A 17528-nucleotide genomic window follows, 5' to 3' on the forward strand; every position below is an offset into this window, starting at 1 on the left:
ATGTGTAAAACCTAAAGGCTTCTCAATTGGACATTTTGGGTGTTAGTTTAAAAAGGGAGATGCTTAAGGGCATCTGGGCAGCTCAGTGGGTTAAATAAGCATCTGACTCTTGATCTCAGCTCGGGTGTTGATTTCAGGGTCGAGTTCAAGCCCTGTGTTGGGTTCCATGCTGGGAACAGAGTCTAATTTTAAAAAAGGTGGGGGGAGGTGCTTAACATCAGGTGATTTTGCCTGTTGAAAGCACTTGTCATTTTCAAGGCCAAAGACTAAAACATTTTAAGAAAGAAGCCGACTGATGATGCACATCTTTGACAAATCCAAGATGTCAACTAAGAGGGCTTGCTGGGGAAACATAGGCACATGATCTTCATATGGAATACAAAGTCAGTGGTACCCCCTTGGAGTTGTACACGGTTGAGGCCTCAGGAAGAACAGTGGGGAAGATGTTGGTACTAGATGGAACCTTCTAGAGGCCCTTTCTCCTAACACACCTTCATTCTTGTGTCTAGTTTAACATAAAACAACGAAGATGTGGAAGAGGATAACTTCTTAGCTCAAAGTTACTGAGAGGTAAAAGTGGAGTTCAAAGACAGGGTTGATAAACCTGGAAGCCTGTTTTATTGACTCCCAAATTACTCTAGCTCTACCTTTAGGTAGTGAATCCATGGTTTAAGCCTGGCTTCCCTGTGAATAGCACTGAGGCCTTGGGCATGTCCTCTAACCTCTGTGCTGGTGTAAAACAAGTTATCTCTGTACCTTCAGAGGTGCGATCACCCCATGTATTAGCTACTGCATAACCTTTCATGGTATGGCATGCTAAGGCATGTTAGCTTGGGAGCATTTTAATAAATGTGTCTCATACATGAAGTATGAAGGCTAAAAGCTACATTACGTGGTAGAATTTGTATCTCTACCACTTAAAGCCAAAAGTAATTTTTTTTTTTTTTTACCAGCTCCTAAGTAGAAAGGAGCCCTAAGTCCTTCTTCAAAGTGTTGTATTGAAGGCACACACCAAGTTAGAATTGAAAATACATCCCTCTGGCTTCAACTCTAAGTAAATGGGATCATCTGAATCACTGTATGTTTTTGTTTACTAATTAAAAGGAGGTCAGTAGTAGTGATCATTTTCCTCCTAGGAACCAAAATATCCTTTGCTTAGAAGTTGGATTCAGAAGTATTACCACTGTAGAACCATCAGAGCTGAAAACTTTAGGGCAGCGGAGACCCCAATTATCTGGACTCCTGGCAACAGACATGATAAAGCTTTTCCGTGAAGATCACAATAAAAGCATCAAGTTTCTCCCCATTGTCCTTTTTCCTTTAGAGAGAAACTGTTATATCCAAAGTATCCATTGTTGAGAATGTCATTTATTCTTTTTTTTTTTTTTGTCATTTATTCTTTAATGCAAGTCTATAAATTACATATTCACGAATCCTTAGCTATAAAATAGTGAGACTTAACAAATGGCAGACACTGGTTTAAAAAAAAAACCCTAATTTCTAGAAAAAAAGAATTGCTTAACACCCTACATTTATAAGAGTAGGTCAAGTGGGCATGGGAGCCAACTGAAATAGCCTTCAATGGCCAAAGCCAGACCAATTTGAACAAAATGTACTATTGGATTTTAACCCAGAGTATAAAGTATCACATGAGTTCAGACTGATGATTGAACAAGTAGGGGAGAAAAGATAAATCTCCCTTGGAAAAGGATTCCAAATGATTTATAGATAACTTCACCCTAAAGGAGGTATGGGCTGTACAGACTTTCTTCCAGAAAGCAGTTATGAAGGGGGAGAAAGGTATAACTTTACAGTGGAAAAAAACTTGACAAATGCTACCTGTGCCAGGCTATTAGGTCCATATCAACAGTGATCAATCTTGTTGATACTGTGTACCCTTTATATGATGCAACAAAAATGGCACCTTTACCCTGTGGTCTTTCTCCGTCCAAACATATAACCCTAGTCTAATTATGAAACACTGGAGAAAGCCCAGTAGAGCAGCATCATGTAAAATACTTGTTCAGGACCCCTCAAAACTGTCAAATCCTCAAAAACAAAATCTGAGAACTTGTTACAGCCAAGAAGAACCTAATGAGACATGACCTGAACGGGATCCTGAACAGAGAAAGGGAATTAGGTCAAAACTTGAAGGAATCTGAATAAGCTATGGATGTGAGTTAACAGTAATACCAAAATTGGTTCATTGTAACAAGTGTTTTATACTAATGTAAGATGTTAACAGGGGAAATGGATGAGGAATATATGGGAACTCCATAATAGCTTGTCAATCTTCTGTAAATCTAAAATTCTAAAAATAATAATAATAAAGTCTATCTACGAGTTTTTTCTACAAGTATACATGGGGATATAAATGTATAGAAAGGGGTGCCTACATGATGAGATGAGCACTGGGTGTTATATGCTGGCACACTGAATTTAAAATTGAAAAGAAGGGGACTCCTGGCTGGCTCAGTCAGTAAACCATGTGACTCTTGATCTTGGGGTTATAAGTTTGAGCACCGTGTTGGGTGTGATTAATGAAATTTTTAAAACGAATGAATAGAAAAAAGTCTGGAGATGTTGAATCCATACTATTTTTATGGTAATTCTCCTACCTGTGCTACAGGAGTTGTTTACATGGAAGACCTAAACCCATAGCACTAGGAAAATAATTTAATGTATTGGAGGGGCAGGTAAAAGAGAGAAGTGAGAACAGGTTAGGCCCAGCCCTTAATCAGCAGAAAAGTTTTATTTTTTTTAAGGACAAACAAACCACATCCAAGGCCTTAACTTACAGACGCAAACCAGAGGAGCCATTTAAAGCATTAGCTATTGAGGTACAATACATACGTTGGGAGGAAAATGCTTCTCCATCTGAAGTTTATACCAAACTTTGCTCGATCAACAGCTGAGCTCTGCTAGTGCTTGGGTGTGGCTGAGGGTAAGAGCATATCTGCAGAACCAAAGGAGAACAGCTGTGTTCCACAAGTACTGAAGCATTTTAGACTGCATTAGTGGAGAGGAGGGGGTAGGTTTCACATAGAAGGGAAGAGGGGGGACAAAAGCTATGTCCCTCCCCCAGGGCATTAGGCTGCCTTGCAGAGTGCCACAGCAGAAAAGCGGACCTCCCCTTGCTCACGCTCAGTGAATTCTCTGCAGACCTTGGCGGCATCCTGAAAGGAGAAATGTCATTAATACCCAAACAGCAGTAGCTCAAAATGAAGTTTCAAAAGGAAAGTAACAGTAAGGTTCAGAGATCACCCTGATCAACTTTAAACCTGCCATTAGGGGCACTCGGGTGCCTCAGTGGTTGAGTGCCTGCCTTTGGCTCAGGTCAGGATCCCAAGAGTTCCTGGGATCGAGTCCCACACATCGGCCTCCCTGCAGGAAGCCTGCTTCTCCCTCTGCCTCTGTCTTTGCCCCTCTCTCTCTCTCTCTCTCTCTCTCTCTCATGAATCAATCAATCTTAAAAAAATAAATAAAATAAACCTCCAATTAAACTTATAAACCAGGGCTGACTTAAGAGAACCCCTTCCAAAATAAAATAAAATCAAGTGAAGGGAAAAAGACAAGAACCCCTGAATCAGACTTGACTTTAGAAGCTCTGGCTTCTTTCTTCCACCAAGTGCTCTGGGTTTCTTCCATCTTGTGCCTGTTTTTGGCAAGAAACTAAATACACTGTGAGGGTTCTTTTCATCAAATAGATACAAGGTAAAAAGTTGACCCTCTCTCCCGTAAGAGGGCAGAAAAGTTCCCCTAACTCAGAAATTCCAAGTAAACACAAATTTCTTTCAAATAAACATCTTACAAAACAGCCTTAAATATCTGCCAATGAATTCTTAATTGATAGTGGAATGACATGTGTTACTAGTTCTAAGACCTAGATTACCAAGATTGGTAATAGAAAATCCATCCTAAATTCTAGGGTTTAAATGCCTTGGCACAGGAACTATCAATTACTGTGTAATCTGTAAAGAAGTCCAGGGTAAAGACAGCTCCACAAACCATGAGAAATAGAAGGCCCTTTAAGAGGACGGAACAGTCCTAACATCAGCTCCCAAGGTCTAAAAACCATCAATTTCATGAGTTTGGCCCTTAAAAGGCATCAACCACCCAGTTTTGCTCCTGCTTTAGAACTACCTGTAAAAACTAGAGGGAATTCTAGATTGACATCTACATATTTCATTCTCTATCAAAATTAATACTTCAGACCTTATTGCCCCAAAATGACTTTCCTGTAGGACCCACAGGGAGGACTACAATTAAAGGTGTGCCTATAAAGGAAAGGAAACAGCCATCTTCTACAGACAATGAACAGTAAACTCAGAATTCTTGGGGTAAGTTTAATTTCTTACCAGTGTAGCAATAATTTACTACACAGTCTAAAACAGTTTTAACTGTATACAAACCAATCTTATAAGGGTTTTCACTAATTAAGACACTGGTTTATATTCCATTTAATTTTAAATGAGATCCTAATTTATTATTTAAACAGTTTTACCTTACCCAGATGTCATAAATTCTACTCAAATAATAGTTTTAGGTATCCTATGTGGGGTACATTTTTATGGTATTAGCAGGGTTCAACAGGAGAGTGAGGACCTTGGAGAGCTCTATTAGAGGGACCAGTCTTTCCCCCAAATGGGTCATAATCAGAAGTTCTGTCTCTTACTCTCTCCCATAAGTAAATTCTGCCTCTGTAAAATCCCCCTCAATTCTGCTTTTCTAGATTTCTCATTCCAAGTTACTACTCCCACTTACCCCTCATATATCCTAGAATTGACTCTAACTCATCTCAGGTGTATGTGACAGCAAACTAGAGAAAGTAACCCTCTCCTACCAAGGCGTAATTTGATCCACTGGCACCTTGACATCATGAGGTTTATGATGTTCCAAAGTCACACCTATTACAGAGAAGTAGTACTGAACGGTAGCTAAGATTGCCCAGATTTGAACCATGGTTTTGTCATTCAAGTCACTGACCCTGAGCATCACTTAACCTCTGTACTCAGTTTCCTCATCTGTAAAATGCGGGTATAATACCTACCTCAGAGCCCCATTAAAAGCATTCTTTAAAAAGCCAGAAGTCACTTAGAATAGCATCTAGCACAGGCGTCAGCAAACTGCAGCCTGTTACTTCTCTTTGTGAATAAAGTTTTAATAGAATCTGGCCACACATTCACTTAGACATTGTCTATGGGCTGCTTTGCAGCTGAAACAGCAAAATCGAGTACAAGCATACCTCACTTCTCAGACCTAGCATTTTTACAAATTCAAAGTTTGTAGCCACCGTGCATCAAGCAAGTCTATCAGCACCTTTTTTCAACAGCATTTGTTTTGTGTTTCTGTGTCACATTTTGGTGATCCTTGGGATACTTGACCCTTTTTTTGTATTTGTTATGGGTGGTCACTGTGACAGTGATATCTGATGTCACTATAATAATTGTTTTAGGGTGCTACAAACCACATCCACACCCACATAAGACAGCAACCTTAACATTGTGTGTCTTTTCACCACTCCAGTGGCCAGCTTTTTCCCCCTATTGAAATTAGGCCAGTTAATAACTTTCAATGGCCTCTATGTGTTCAAGTGAAGAGTCACACATCTCTCACTTAAAATCCAAAGGTAGAAACAATGAAGCTTAGTGAGGAAGACCTGTTGGAAGCTGAGACAGGCTCAAAGCTAGGACTCTTATACCTAACAGTTAGCCAAGCCTAAATGCAAAGGAAAAGTTCTTAAAGGAAACTAGAAGTGCTACTCCAGTGAACACATAAATGACAAGAGAGCAAAACTGCCTTATTCCTGACATGGAGAAAGTCTGAGTGGTCTGGATAGGAAATCAAACCAGCCACAACATTCCCCTAAGCCAAAGCCTAATCCAGAGCAAGGCCCTAACTCTCTTCAATTCTCTGAAGGCTGAGAGAGGTGAGGAAGGTGCAGAAAAGTTTGAAGCTAGCAGAAGTTGGTTCAAGTATAAGGAATGAAGCTGTCTCCATAACATCAAGGTGCAAGGTGAAGCACCAAGTGCAGATCTAGAAGCTGCAGCACATTATCTGGAAGATTAGCTACAACCATTAATGAAGGTGGTGGATAAACTTAGCAACAGATTTCCCATGTGGATGACAGAGGCTTCAACTGGAAGAAGATACCATTTAGGACTTTCACAGCTAGAGAGAAGTCAATGGTTGGGTTCAAAGCTTCAAAAGACAGGGTCTCTTGTTATGGGATAATGCAGCTGGTGATTTTAAGTTGAAGCCAATGCTCATCTACCATTCTGGAAATCCTAGGGCCCTTAAGAAATATGCTACATCTATCTGCCTGTGCTCTACAAATGGACCAAAGCCTGGATGACAGCACATATGTTTATAATACGGTTTACTTAATATTTCAAGCCCACTGTTGAGACCTACTAAGGGAAAAATATTTCTTTCAAAATAGGATTGCTCATTGACAATGCACCCAGTCACCCAAGAGCTCATGGAGGTGGACAAGATTAATGCTGTTTCCGTGCCTGCTAAATAACATCCATTCTGCAGCTCCGTGAATCAAGAAGTCATTTCAACTTGCAAGTCTCATTTAATAAATACATTCTGTAAGGCTATAGCTGCCACAGATATGGATTCCTCCAATGGATCTGGATAAACTGAAAACTCCGGAAAGGATTCACTATTCTGGGGATCTTTAAGAATATTCCTGGTTCAAAAAAAAAAAAAAGAAAAAAAAAGAATATTCCTGGTTCATAGGAAGAGATCAAATACCAATATTAACAGGAGTTTGGAAGAAGTGGATTCCGACCCCTATGGAGGACCTTTGAAGGGTTTAAGATGCAGTGAAAGAAGTACCTGCAGATGTGATGGAAATAGCAAGAGTAGAGTGTGAAAATGGGACTGAATTGCTGCAATCTCATGATTTAAACAGATGAGATGTCGTTTCTCACAAGGAGCAAAAAAACGGTTTTCTTAAGATGAAATCTACTCCCAAAGATGCTGTGAAGACTGTTGAAGGACAACAAAGGATTTAGAATATGATATAAACTAAGTTGATAAAGCAGCAGTAGGGTTTGAGAGGAGAGACTCCAATTTAAAAAGAGGTTCTACGGTGGGTAAAATTCTATCAAAAGCATCACACACTACAGGGAAATCGTTTGTGAAAGGAAGAGTCAATGGATGCAGCAAACATCACTGTCCTCTTATTTTAAGAAATTGCCACAGCACCCCCAACCTTCAGCAGCCACTGCCCTGAGCAGTCAGCAGCCATTGACATGGAGGCAAGAGGCAAGACCTCCATCAGCACAAATATTTGGTCTCAGAAAGCTCAGATGATGGCAGGCATTTTTTAGAAATAAAGTATTTTGATTAAAATATGTACATTGTTCTTTTAGACAAAATGTTATTGTCCACTTAAGAGATTACAGTATAAACATAAACTTTTGTGTGCACTGGGACCTAAAAATTTAACTCACTTCATTGCGATATTCGCTTTATTGCAATGGTCTAGAACTGAACCCACAATATCCCTGAGATGTGCCTGTCCTTGCAACACAGCCAGACTCCGCATGAAGCCTCAAATAGTTTCTCTACCTGGCTTTTTTTTTTTAATTGTTACTTATTTATGATAGTCACACACACAGAGAGAGAGAGAGAGAGAGACAGGGGCAGAGACACAAGCAGAGGGAGAAGCAGGCTCCATGCACTGGGAGCCAGACGTGGGATTCAATCCCAGGTCTCCAGGATCGCGCCCTGGGCCAAAGGCAGGCACCAAACCGCTGCGCCACCCAGGGATCCCTCTACCTGGCTTTTTACAGAAAGTTTGCCAGCCCTTCATCTGCACACAGCAAGCACTCAAAAAAGATTAGTCATTACTACAAATGAAATACGCCTTTAGAGCATTCTTAATTTTATCACAATTACGCAACTCTCCTCTATAACAGTAAATTGATTCAGTTCTAGAGACTTGCTTTTAGGGTGAAGGGGCCTCGGGTGGTCTATCAGCCCTTGTCCAGAATTAAGGGGTTTCTGTAGTCATTTATTACTGCATTTGTTACTGCAGAACAGTAAACCTGGATCTTAAAGTTCTTATCAAGGCAGGTTTTGAATCTTCTCCTCTCGTCCTGTAACAGCGGACCAAAGGAGAAGAAAACACGGACGCTGATAGCCTAACCAGAATCTACCTCTAAGATTGACTGTAATCCAGCAGTTTGAGAGGGATTAAGAAAGGCTCAGGTTACCGTGCCTTGAGCTGTGAGCTATGATGTGATCTGACAAGAGGACAATGGTCACCTTAATCCCACAAGGAAGTAACTCCATGGCTTTCAGCCTAATTCTAACCATAGACTAAAGTCTATGGTTAGAATTAGGCTGTATCCACACGCGATACAGATTAGTCAGGGCTGCTCGGAAGGACCCTGTTTAAAACCATTTGCTATAAAATAAGGTAGATAGAATTACTAAAATCATCTTCAAGTCCTAAAGACTGCTATTAACCCAGATGATGGGTGCTGGCTACACTGAAAAAGTATTAGCACTTTAGACAATACGGTCCTTTACTTAGACAATCAAGAAACATGGGCCTCTGTTGAAGAGGGGTTCCAAAGATTATTACCTGCAGCAAGGAGTCCTCTGAACTGGTGCCATGGTTTACTGGAAAAGGCATTCGTCCATCTGTAACAGAGAAGCCAGGCATGTTGATTTCATCTGCCTATTTTCTGGCTGCTGTGCTTACGCAGCCTAAAGGCCAAGTTTCAGATCTCCCAAATACAACTGCCACTCCCAAAAAGGCTGGCTGGTCAGAAGCAATCAGCTGGAAGTGAGGTTCAAATGTTCCTAGATATCCATCCTGGGGCAACTCTAATCTTCAAGCAACAGAACCAAAGCCCAATGTGGTCATCCTAACAGAAAAGCTTGTTCCACATCTCCTGGGAAGGATTCCAGAGCAAAAAAAAAAAAAAAAAAAAAAAAAAGGGCAGATACAGCCTCTGAGGGACAGGAGGGGAGCCAAGAAGGGATCCTTTGGATTTCACCGCCCCTCGAGGACTATTGACTGTCCCCAAGTCTCATTTGCTCTTGTCTGCTTATGGGTAGTTCTTGAGGCAACACAGCTGCAAGTTTTCCTCCATTAACACAAAGGGTATGACTTTTACAAGGTGGATAATCTTTCTTGCTGGTATATAACAACAAGAGAAATTATCCCCCAACATGTCCAAATTCTTTCTATACAAACAAGATCACATTTAGGCATTTATCTTTTTCCAAAAGTATTCCTTGTCAGGATGCTGTTGGAGATCCTACACTGGTAATGCTGTGCTGGAAGGTGGAAAGAGAAAATCTGAACATATAGGCCTTGAACTGGCACTGATCTCTTTATCAGTTTGTGACTAAAAACATTCCTTCTGCAAGACACCACCTGATGGGGCAGCAGAGCTGCCCTGGGTATGATAAGGGGCTAAGTGCCCCAATGAGAATACCGTGGTGTTTTGGCTTTGTGAACAAGATAAGATACACTTCATAGACAAAGACATACTAAGTGCCACAAAGCCACACACAAATATCCCAAGAGGAATTTCATCTGAAGGAATGCATGAAACTATACTGGGTTCCAAAAGTGGAGTGAAACCTACCAAGTTCATAGAGATGGCCATCCACGTTGTTAAACAGAATAAAATGAAAATTCACTTTGTCATCTACCTGAAGAGAGTCAAAAAATATTTTTGAAGATGAGTTTTTAGTGAACAAAATATTGCATTAAACATTTTTAGTTTTACTGAGAGATAACTGGCATAATATTGTGTAAGTTCAAAATGTACAACATGTTGATTTAATACACATATTTTGCAATATGATTTTAAAAGCAGAACTTAATTTGTTAAAAACTGTCACTCTTCAAGTGTAATGCACTGGAACTGACTTGCTTATTATTTTAAGTTAGTATAGGTTAACATATATCTCCTATAGACTAGATATTAGAAGACTATCATAAGACTTTTGTCTATTTATGTAAATATAGTAACTACCAGAAATCTAAGATTTTTTACTGAGGGGGAAATTCAGGCTTAGAGATTAGAAAGTTCTAGGGCCAACTGTAGATATAAAGGCATTGATATGGACTTAAATCTAAACGACAGTTGAACGGAGGACTCTGTTCAGATTAATGGTGTATTTAAGCCTCCTAGAAACCGTAGTCCTTGCTGGTAATCTTACTCTCTCCAACAGTCTGTGGGAGGAATGTGCGAAATGCTTTATCGCCAGGAGGGGTATCACTCTCTTAGAATCATTTGTTTTTTTTTTTTTTTTAAGACTTTATCTATTCATGACAGACAGAGAGGAAAGACACAGGCAGAGGGAGAAGCAGGCTCCACCCAGGGAGCCCGACATAGGACTCAATCCCCGGTCTCCAGGATCACACCCTGGGCCAAAGGCAGGCGCTAAGCCGCTGAGCCACCCGGGGCTGCCCCATCTTAGAATCATTTGGATCTAAGCAAAATAGGTCTTAAATTTACTCAAGACAATGTTTACTGCCAATCAGATTTCTGAAGAGCCATTTTTATGAACAAGTCTGGTCACAAAGCATTATTCTGATAGAATTTTCTGGGGTTAATTGGTTTTAATTGGCCTTTGATGGAAACACCTGCTGCGTTCAGGTAAGAGGTTCCTATACATATTTCAGGGAAGACACAGGGCACCTAGACAGCCTGGCTCTGATCTGTAATTGCATTTACCCGACATTGGCCTTCCTGTGCCACGGCATCATGGGCTGCCTGAATGGCCTGCAGACAAGAGAGAGTAATTAGCACAACAACCTCTGTAGTAATTTAAAACTGATGCTCTGGAAGTTCTCTTCCTACCTCATTCTTTTCAAAGCATTTTGCTCGGTCTTCAGGGGACAGCTTCTCCGTTTCAGAAAGAAACTGTTTCAGGACTGACCCATCCTCTTTAAAAAAAAAAAAAAAAAGATAATGTACAGGTGGAATAGTGCAAATGGGTGCACATTTACTGCACACTTAGGCTGTTATACAGCCAGCCATGTTTAGTGACTGCAGTCTTTACCATGGCTCTGGAGAAGATGGGCTGTCCCTTCTCCCTCAGCCTCTCCTCCCAACCCGTCCCTTCTGACTGCATTCCAACCAAAGAACTCTCCACTCCTTCAGTATGCCAAGCCTTCTCCTGCATCACCTCCCCACCATCCAGACTCTTGTCCCTTCCCCACACACACTCACCTCTCAAATCCCTCATCACCTTCATCACAGTGCACATCCATTTGTAACAGGTGTTTGAGACCTGTCTTGCCACAAAGGCAGGAACTGTCTTGTCTACTGCTGATTTTATTTTTAAAGACTTTATTTTATTTATTCATGAGACACAGAGAGAGCCAGAGACATAGGAAGAGGGAAAAGCAGGCCCCCTGCAGGGAGCTCGATGAGGGACCCAATCCCAGGACCCCAGGATCACACCCTGAGCCAGAAGCAGATGCTCAACTACTGAGCCACCCAGGTGCCCCTAGAGCTGTTTTGCTTTTTCAAAATTTATTTAAGTAATCTCTACACCCATCAAGGGGCTCAAACTCACAAGCCAGAGATCAAGAATCACTTGCTCTACCAACTGAGCCAGCCAAGCACCTTCTAATTGCTGCTCTCTACAGCTACTGGAAACACACAATCCCCTAACTGGTGCAACAACATTCTAGTCTAATAATGGTTCTCAAACCAAGTTTCTTTTTTTTTTTTTTTTTTTTACACTCCGGGGTAGAAAATGCAATCTTAGTAGTATGGCTATCCAGACAGACATTAACTCGAGGATCTTAAAAAGAAATGTAAAGAGCCTAGTATTATTTCCCAGAGACAAAAGATTGGCTGACAGTTTGGTATAAACATTTTGTCACTGCTCAATATGGCTAAGTCTAGGAGACACTGAATACATGGCTAGGACAAAAGTGATTTATAGTTCAAAGACTGCATTTACCCTTTCAGCTCTAAATTTAAACAAATTTGTTAGGTAAAGACCACATAAAACTTGGAAGGAATCTTAACTTTATGGGGAGGGCTCAGGGTCTGATTACCTTCCTGTAGCACTATTATGTCCATGGTTCCAAAACAGTTCCAGTAGCTCTACTGACCTAACACAGTACTCTAAAGTGAGACTTACTGCAGAAGAAATAAAGGATGAAGCTACAACTCTTTAATATGGCAAGTCAATATCTGAGAAATTAAGTTCTAGGAAATTTGGATCTTTATTGTCAGACAAGCCTTTTTATTTATTTTTTATTTCAAAAGTATTTTGAAATAAAAAATAGTAGTCTTGGCCACACTTAACTTATTTAAAAAAAAAAGTATCAGGCCTGCTACAAGCAACACCATGAACTACATTAGCTGAAATTATTCAATTCTTAGCCACCCCTATCCATTGTCTAAATCAGGAGTTGGCAAACTACTATGCCTATTTTTGTACTATTGGAACAGAGCCACAACCACTGGTTTACATCTTGTCCAGGGCTGCTTTTGAACTACAAGGACAGAGACTAAATGGCCCTCAAAAACCTAGATTTATTCTCACCTTTTAAGAAAGTTTGCTCACCCTTGGCCTCTCATACACTATGCCACGTATTTTTACATTGTACAGTGCCACTCACTGTGCTTCTGACAAACCTAAGAGACTCCTTTCTTCTACATCCTCCATAGCATCCAATGAAATGAACCAAGACCCCGGACGTGACTTTGTTCACGGATCTTTCACGATATCTTCATCCAGCTGCTCTAGGCTACTTTGGCTCTCTCTGTTGTTTAAGAGACCCAGAACCATTAAAGACAGGTCCTAAGTGTTGATTATTTTATGGTTTCAACATTATCTCTAATTCTTCCGAAGTGTTGAGAATTGAACAGGAGCTCATGAGAATCACAACAACACACTGCGTGCAAAGGAAGAGCATATGCGGAGAAGCAGTACAAAGCTGCCTATCATTTCCTCTTCCCCTCCAGGTGAAGAAGCTAGACCATGCTTCTGGAAAAGGAGTTTCCTTCCCTCATAAGAGAATCAATATTAATTCACTTACTGATTACATACAGGTGAGTTGGTTTCAAAAAAGAATGTAAGGCAATGACTTTGCTTGACTAGACCCCTAGGGGTTTCAGAATGACAGGTTACAACTCACTAGAGGTTAACAAAAGGACTGCCCTCAAAACCCACTTACCAAACTCCAGTTTGTCTTGGTTATTGGCCACTGCATGGATAAGCCCGATGGTACCACAGGAGTTCCCAATGGTCTGCTTCATGAAGTACACCTTAGGACTGACTTCCTGTCCCTTCAATTCTTCAATCTGTTTTTTCCTGAAGTTCTCATGCTGTGAATATAAAAAACATTTTATATCTCAAATGAAAATGCAAAGAATTAACAGATGGTAGCACAGCAAGTTCTACCACTTAAATGGAAACACAAGTGGGATGTGTGACCAGGAGCCCTGGTTCTAGGTGGTTGGCCAGCAGCCAGAGAATTGCCTGTCTGCCTCCCACACCCACACCAGCCCGCGGGGTTCTGAGACGTTCTGAGACTCCACCCGGATGCTGCAGTGCAGTAATGGCCTTGGATGTTGCCCAAGGATTTGTCTAGACACCACTGCAACCTTTTAACTTGAAAACGGATGGTGTCCTGAAGTCAGAAAAACATGTTCATTTTTTTTCCCTTAGACACCAGTAACAACTATATTTCACACAGGACCCCAATCAAGCTTTGGTCAATTTAATATCCAATAAACACCAGCCAGTCTATACCCCAGTATTTGTTAAAGTTCTACCTCTACTGTGTTTAAATATACCTCTTTTCAGTAACAAATACAAAATAAGACTTAACTGCTGAAAGGAGGAATTTGAAGAAATTAACCATTCCCTCACTTTTTGGAAGGAAAGAAAACAGATCTAGGGTTCTGGGCTGTGATCTTACAAAATCTTCTCATCCACAAGAGGAAGATGTGATGCTTGTCTTTGTCAACTATACAGTTTGAGGACAGATTAACAATGGGGAAGAGAGGAGTCATGAGAGATCAGTAAATGAGTAAGACTAGAGACGGTTTTCCTCAAAGAATCCAACTGCTCGGGGATCCCTGGGTGGCTCAGCAGGTTTAGCACCTGCCTTTGGCCCGGGGCGCCATCCTGGAGTCCCGGGATCGAGTCTGCATTGGGCTCCCAGCACGGACCCTGTTTCTCCCTCCTCCTGTGTCTCTGCCTCTATCATAAATAAATAAATCTTTAAAAAAAAAAAAAAAAGAATCCAATTGCTCTTTGTACAGTAATTTAATGTGCTTGTCTGGACCTTTCGCTAATGAATTACAGACCTTAAAAAATAGGGTTTCTCGGTTTAAAGCACAGTGCCAATACTATAGAAACTCGAATGTCCCACACATCCAGTATAATTTGGACATAATATCAGAAGTATATAAGTATTTTTCTAAAGATTTTAAGTCATCTCTACACCCAATGTGGGGCTCAAAGTTACAACCCTGAGATTGAGAGTCATATGTTCTACCCCACTGAGCCAGCCAGATGCCCCGGAAGTATATTTGTAATTCCAGTAGCCTTGCATTACTCTACACATGACGGAAGTTTAAGCCTTGTCTGTGATACCATCAAATGAATAAGCTCTTTTGCCCTGCAAGACCATCTAGTAGGAAGTTCTACCAAACATCTACCACCATTTTTGAAGAGTTGTTCATGAGCTGCTAAGGGTTTTTGCCCTAAGTTTTTTTTTAATGGGATATCACCATTCTTTAGTCATTTGTGCTCTTGCAGGGAGACACTTCTGCAAATATCTCATGATCACTTAAGGATTCAGAACTGGTCCAGTAGGGTCTCATAACCCTCAGACAAAAGTCAGATGCTTTTTAAATTAACATCAGCCTATTTGGAAGTCAACATACAAACTTTTCTTGAATTTGCTTGTGTTTAGCCTAATTGGTGTTTCGTGTCACAGAATAGGTGCTAAGTCTGACTGCCTCAACTAGAGCTAAAGGATTATAAGTATCCAGCTCATTCAAACCAGAATGTTCTTTAACAAAGCACAGCTTGATCCAGCAAAAAGCAAGCAGTGGGCTTTTGAAAGACAAACACGACACACCACTGCCTCCCAGAGGCCTTGCCTGTGAGTGCTGCTCAAAACCTCCGAGTCATCATGGATCCTCTAAATAAAAGAGCTTCAGGAGAGGCTCAGAGAGAGAGAAGTTGTGTTTGATTCTGTCAACAGGCAAGCTAATTTGACTTGCAATTATTCGGCAGCTTCAGTCTACCTAACTAAAGACTTTGAAAAAACAAAATGTCAGCGAGTGGGATTATCCTAATAGCTTTAATAAGGGTTTTTAACTCACAGTATCAAGCCCATTCACTAGGAGGAAATGCCTGTGACTTCCCATAGGGATAATTTATGCTGAAAATGCTTCTAGAACTCCCAGTCCTAACATGGTGCTTCAGTTAAGCTTACTGTATTTGGAATGATGCCCCAAATACTACTGCCCCACGTCTTGTTAATGCAGATTTCACCACTCCCAAATCAGGGGTCAAGTGACATCAATAGGAGATAGACAATGCCATGCCAATTAGTGGGATTTCATATGTCGCAAGACAACAATTACCCGAGCTACCTTTTTATATATGATGGCTCAGTCTTTGAGGTACATACATCCATGCACACTTGTAGGAGGAAGACCATCTAAAGGGAAATGAAAAGGTATTTCCAAAACTGCTTTAATGCCCACCTAGTTCACGTAGGTACAAGGTCAGAGAGGAAAGACGAGAAGTGGAAGGAGGTCCCCACACAGGAACCGTACACCAATCATTAAGCTTTAAAAAAAAAAGGGGGGGGGGGGCGGACACATCGGAGAAGCTAAAAACCAAGTGTGCATGTTGTAGGGAGAGGAGGATGGGAAGAAACCCAAGTCCACCAAAGACCCGAGAGTGGAGATGGAGCATTAAAGAACCTATTGTTTCCCCCTGGCTCAGGCAAGCCCGACCCCCTCCCCCCGTTTTGCTGCAAGGTGGGGAGTCTGAGAAGCAAACGATAAACCGACACACAGGTCACGGCCCTTGAAGGGAAACCACCAGCCATCCCCTGGAGTGGAAGGCTCGGAAAAGCGCAGGTTCGCCCGAATTTAGGAATAGGAGGAACTCTTTCCCCGGATAACTGCGATGATGCAACGGAGATGCTGCGGCTGCGGCTCTTTAGAACTCAAGGCAACGCTGGACGGCGAGCGGGGAGCCAGCCCAGGCTCTCACCGCCAGAGGAGGAGGTGCCAGGAAAGGGCGGGCTCCTCTCCGCAGCCCCCGCAGGAAGGCGCCAGGTGCGGAGCTGCGGGCGCCCGGCCCGGGAGGGGAGAGCAGGGCAGCCCGGAGTCCACGCGGGCCCTCCACGACCCCGGCTCCGCGAGCCGCGCGCACCCCCCGGGCCCGCGCACCCCGCGCCCTACCTGGGCCGTGAGGGGAAACAGCAGCAGCAGCGCGCAGGCGGGCGCCGGCACCGAGCCCAGAGCCTCGTCTTCCAGCCCCAGCACGTCCGCGAAGCGCCACTGCCCGGCGACCCCCAGCCGGGCCAGCACCTGCGGAGGCAAAACCGGGCGGCCAGGCGCGCGAGGCCCGCGGGCCGCCCGCACCTGCCGGAGGGCGGGGCCGCTCCCGCGCCGCGGGCGCCCCCACCCCGGCCGGGGAGGAGTCGCGGCCCGCCCCGCCCCCCGCCCCGCCGCCGCCCCCGCCCCCACCCCCACGCCCGGGCGCGGTGACACAGCACAAAGCGCGGCCCACACGTGGCTCCCGCGAAGCCCGGGCGCACCGGCCCGCGCCACGCCCTCGGGAGCTGCCACCGCCCGCGGCTCCGCAGTACCCCCGGGCCCGCCGCAGGGGTGCGCCCGGGGAGCGGGGACGGAGGCGGTGCGAGACGCCACTCACTTTGTTCAGCATCTGAAAGGCAAATGCAAAGAAGACAAATTACAAAGACGCGTCCGGTCGCCGACGCGGCGGCCCCGCGCTCCCCGGGCAGCGGCGCCCCTGACGCTCACCTCGGGGTTAATCTCCATCGGCTTGAGCTGCATCTTGGCGGAGCGCGGGAGGAGCCGCTGCCGAGGGACCGGGACAAACAGCGAGCGGAGCCGCCCAGGCTGCAGCTATAAAGCGCCGGCCTGACGCACTTCGGGTGCCTGCGCAGGGGGAGCGGGGGCAAAACCAAGCGACGGGGAAAGGGGCCGCCGCCGCCAAACGGGCACGAACCCCCCCGTGCGTCTTGCGGAGTGGTACGGCCGGGCCCCCAACCTTGCAGTCTCACTTGCTGGTGAGATAATCTGGTGGTGGTGGCGATGGGTTTTGTTGGTGGGTGTTCCTTGAGCGTGTGGAGCAGTCCTTTAGATGGAGCCTTTTTTTTTTTTTTTTTTTTTTGCGAAGTTTCTGGAAACCTACCATTCTTACCATCTCAATTACCGGATTGCTCAGGGTTTCTGAAGCTTAGAGAAAAAGCCCTTATTCAACAGGTATATATTTAGGATGCATATAAATCTGCGCTTCCC

General features: G+C 43.3%; 1 protein-coding gene across 1 annotated transcript; it reads right to left on the reverse strand.

Moving 5' to 3' along the window:
- Nucleotides 1-2731: 2731 nt before the first annotated feature.
- On the reverse strand, nt 2732-17170 carry UCHL1 (ubiquitin C-terminal hydrolase L1). The gene is made up of 9 exons (XM_025998114.2): nt 17028-17170; nt 16918-16929; nt 16443-16571; nt 13184-13334; nt 10845-10930; nt 10719-10766; nt 9621-9687; nt 8606-8664; nt 2732-3176 (listed from the first exon to the last, which is right to left on the reverse strand). The coding sequence occupies exons 1-9, from the start codon at nt 17058-17060 to the stop codon at nt 3090-3092; spliced, it is 672 nt and encodes a 223-aa protein (XP_025853899.1). The 5' UTR covers nt 17061-17170; the 3' UTR covers nt 2732-3089.
- Nucleotides 17171-17528: the final 358 nt, after the last annotated feature.

The sequence above is a fragment of the Vulpes vulpes genome, chromosome 14, assembly GCF_048418805.1.
Source record: "Vulpes vulpes isolate BD-2025 chromosome 14, VulVul3, whole genome shotgun sequence".
NCBI classification, from domain to species: Eukaryota; Metazoa; Chordata; class Mammalia; order Carnivora; family Canidae; genus Vulpes; species Vulpes vulpes.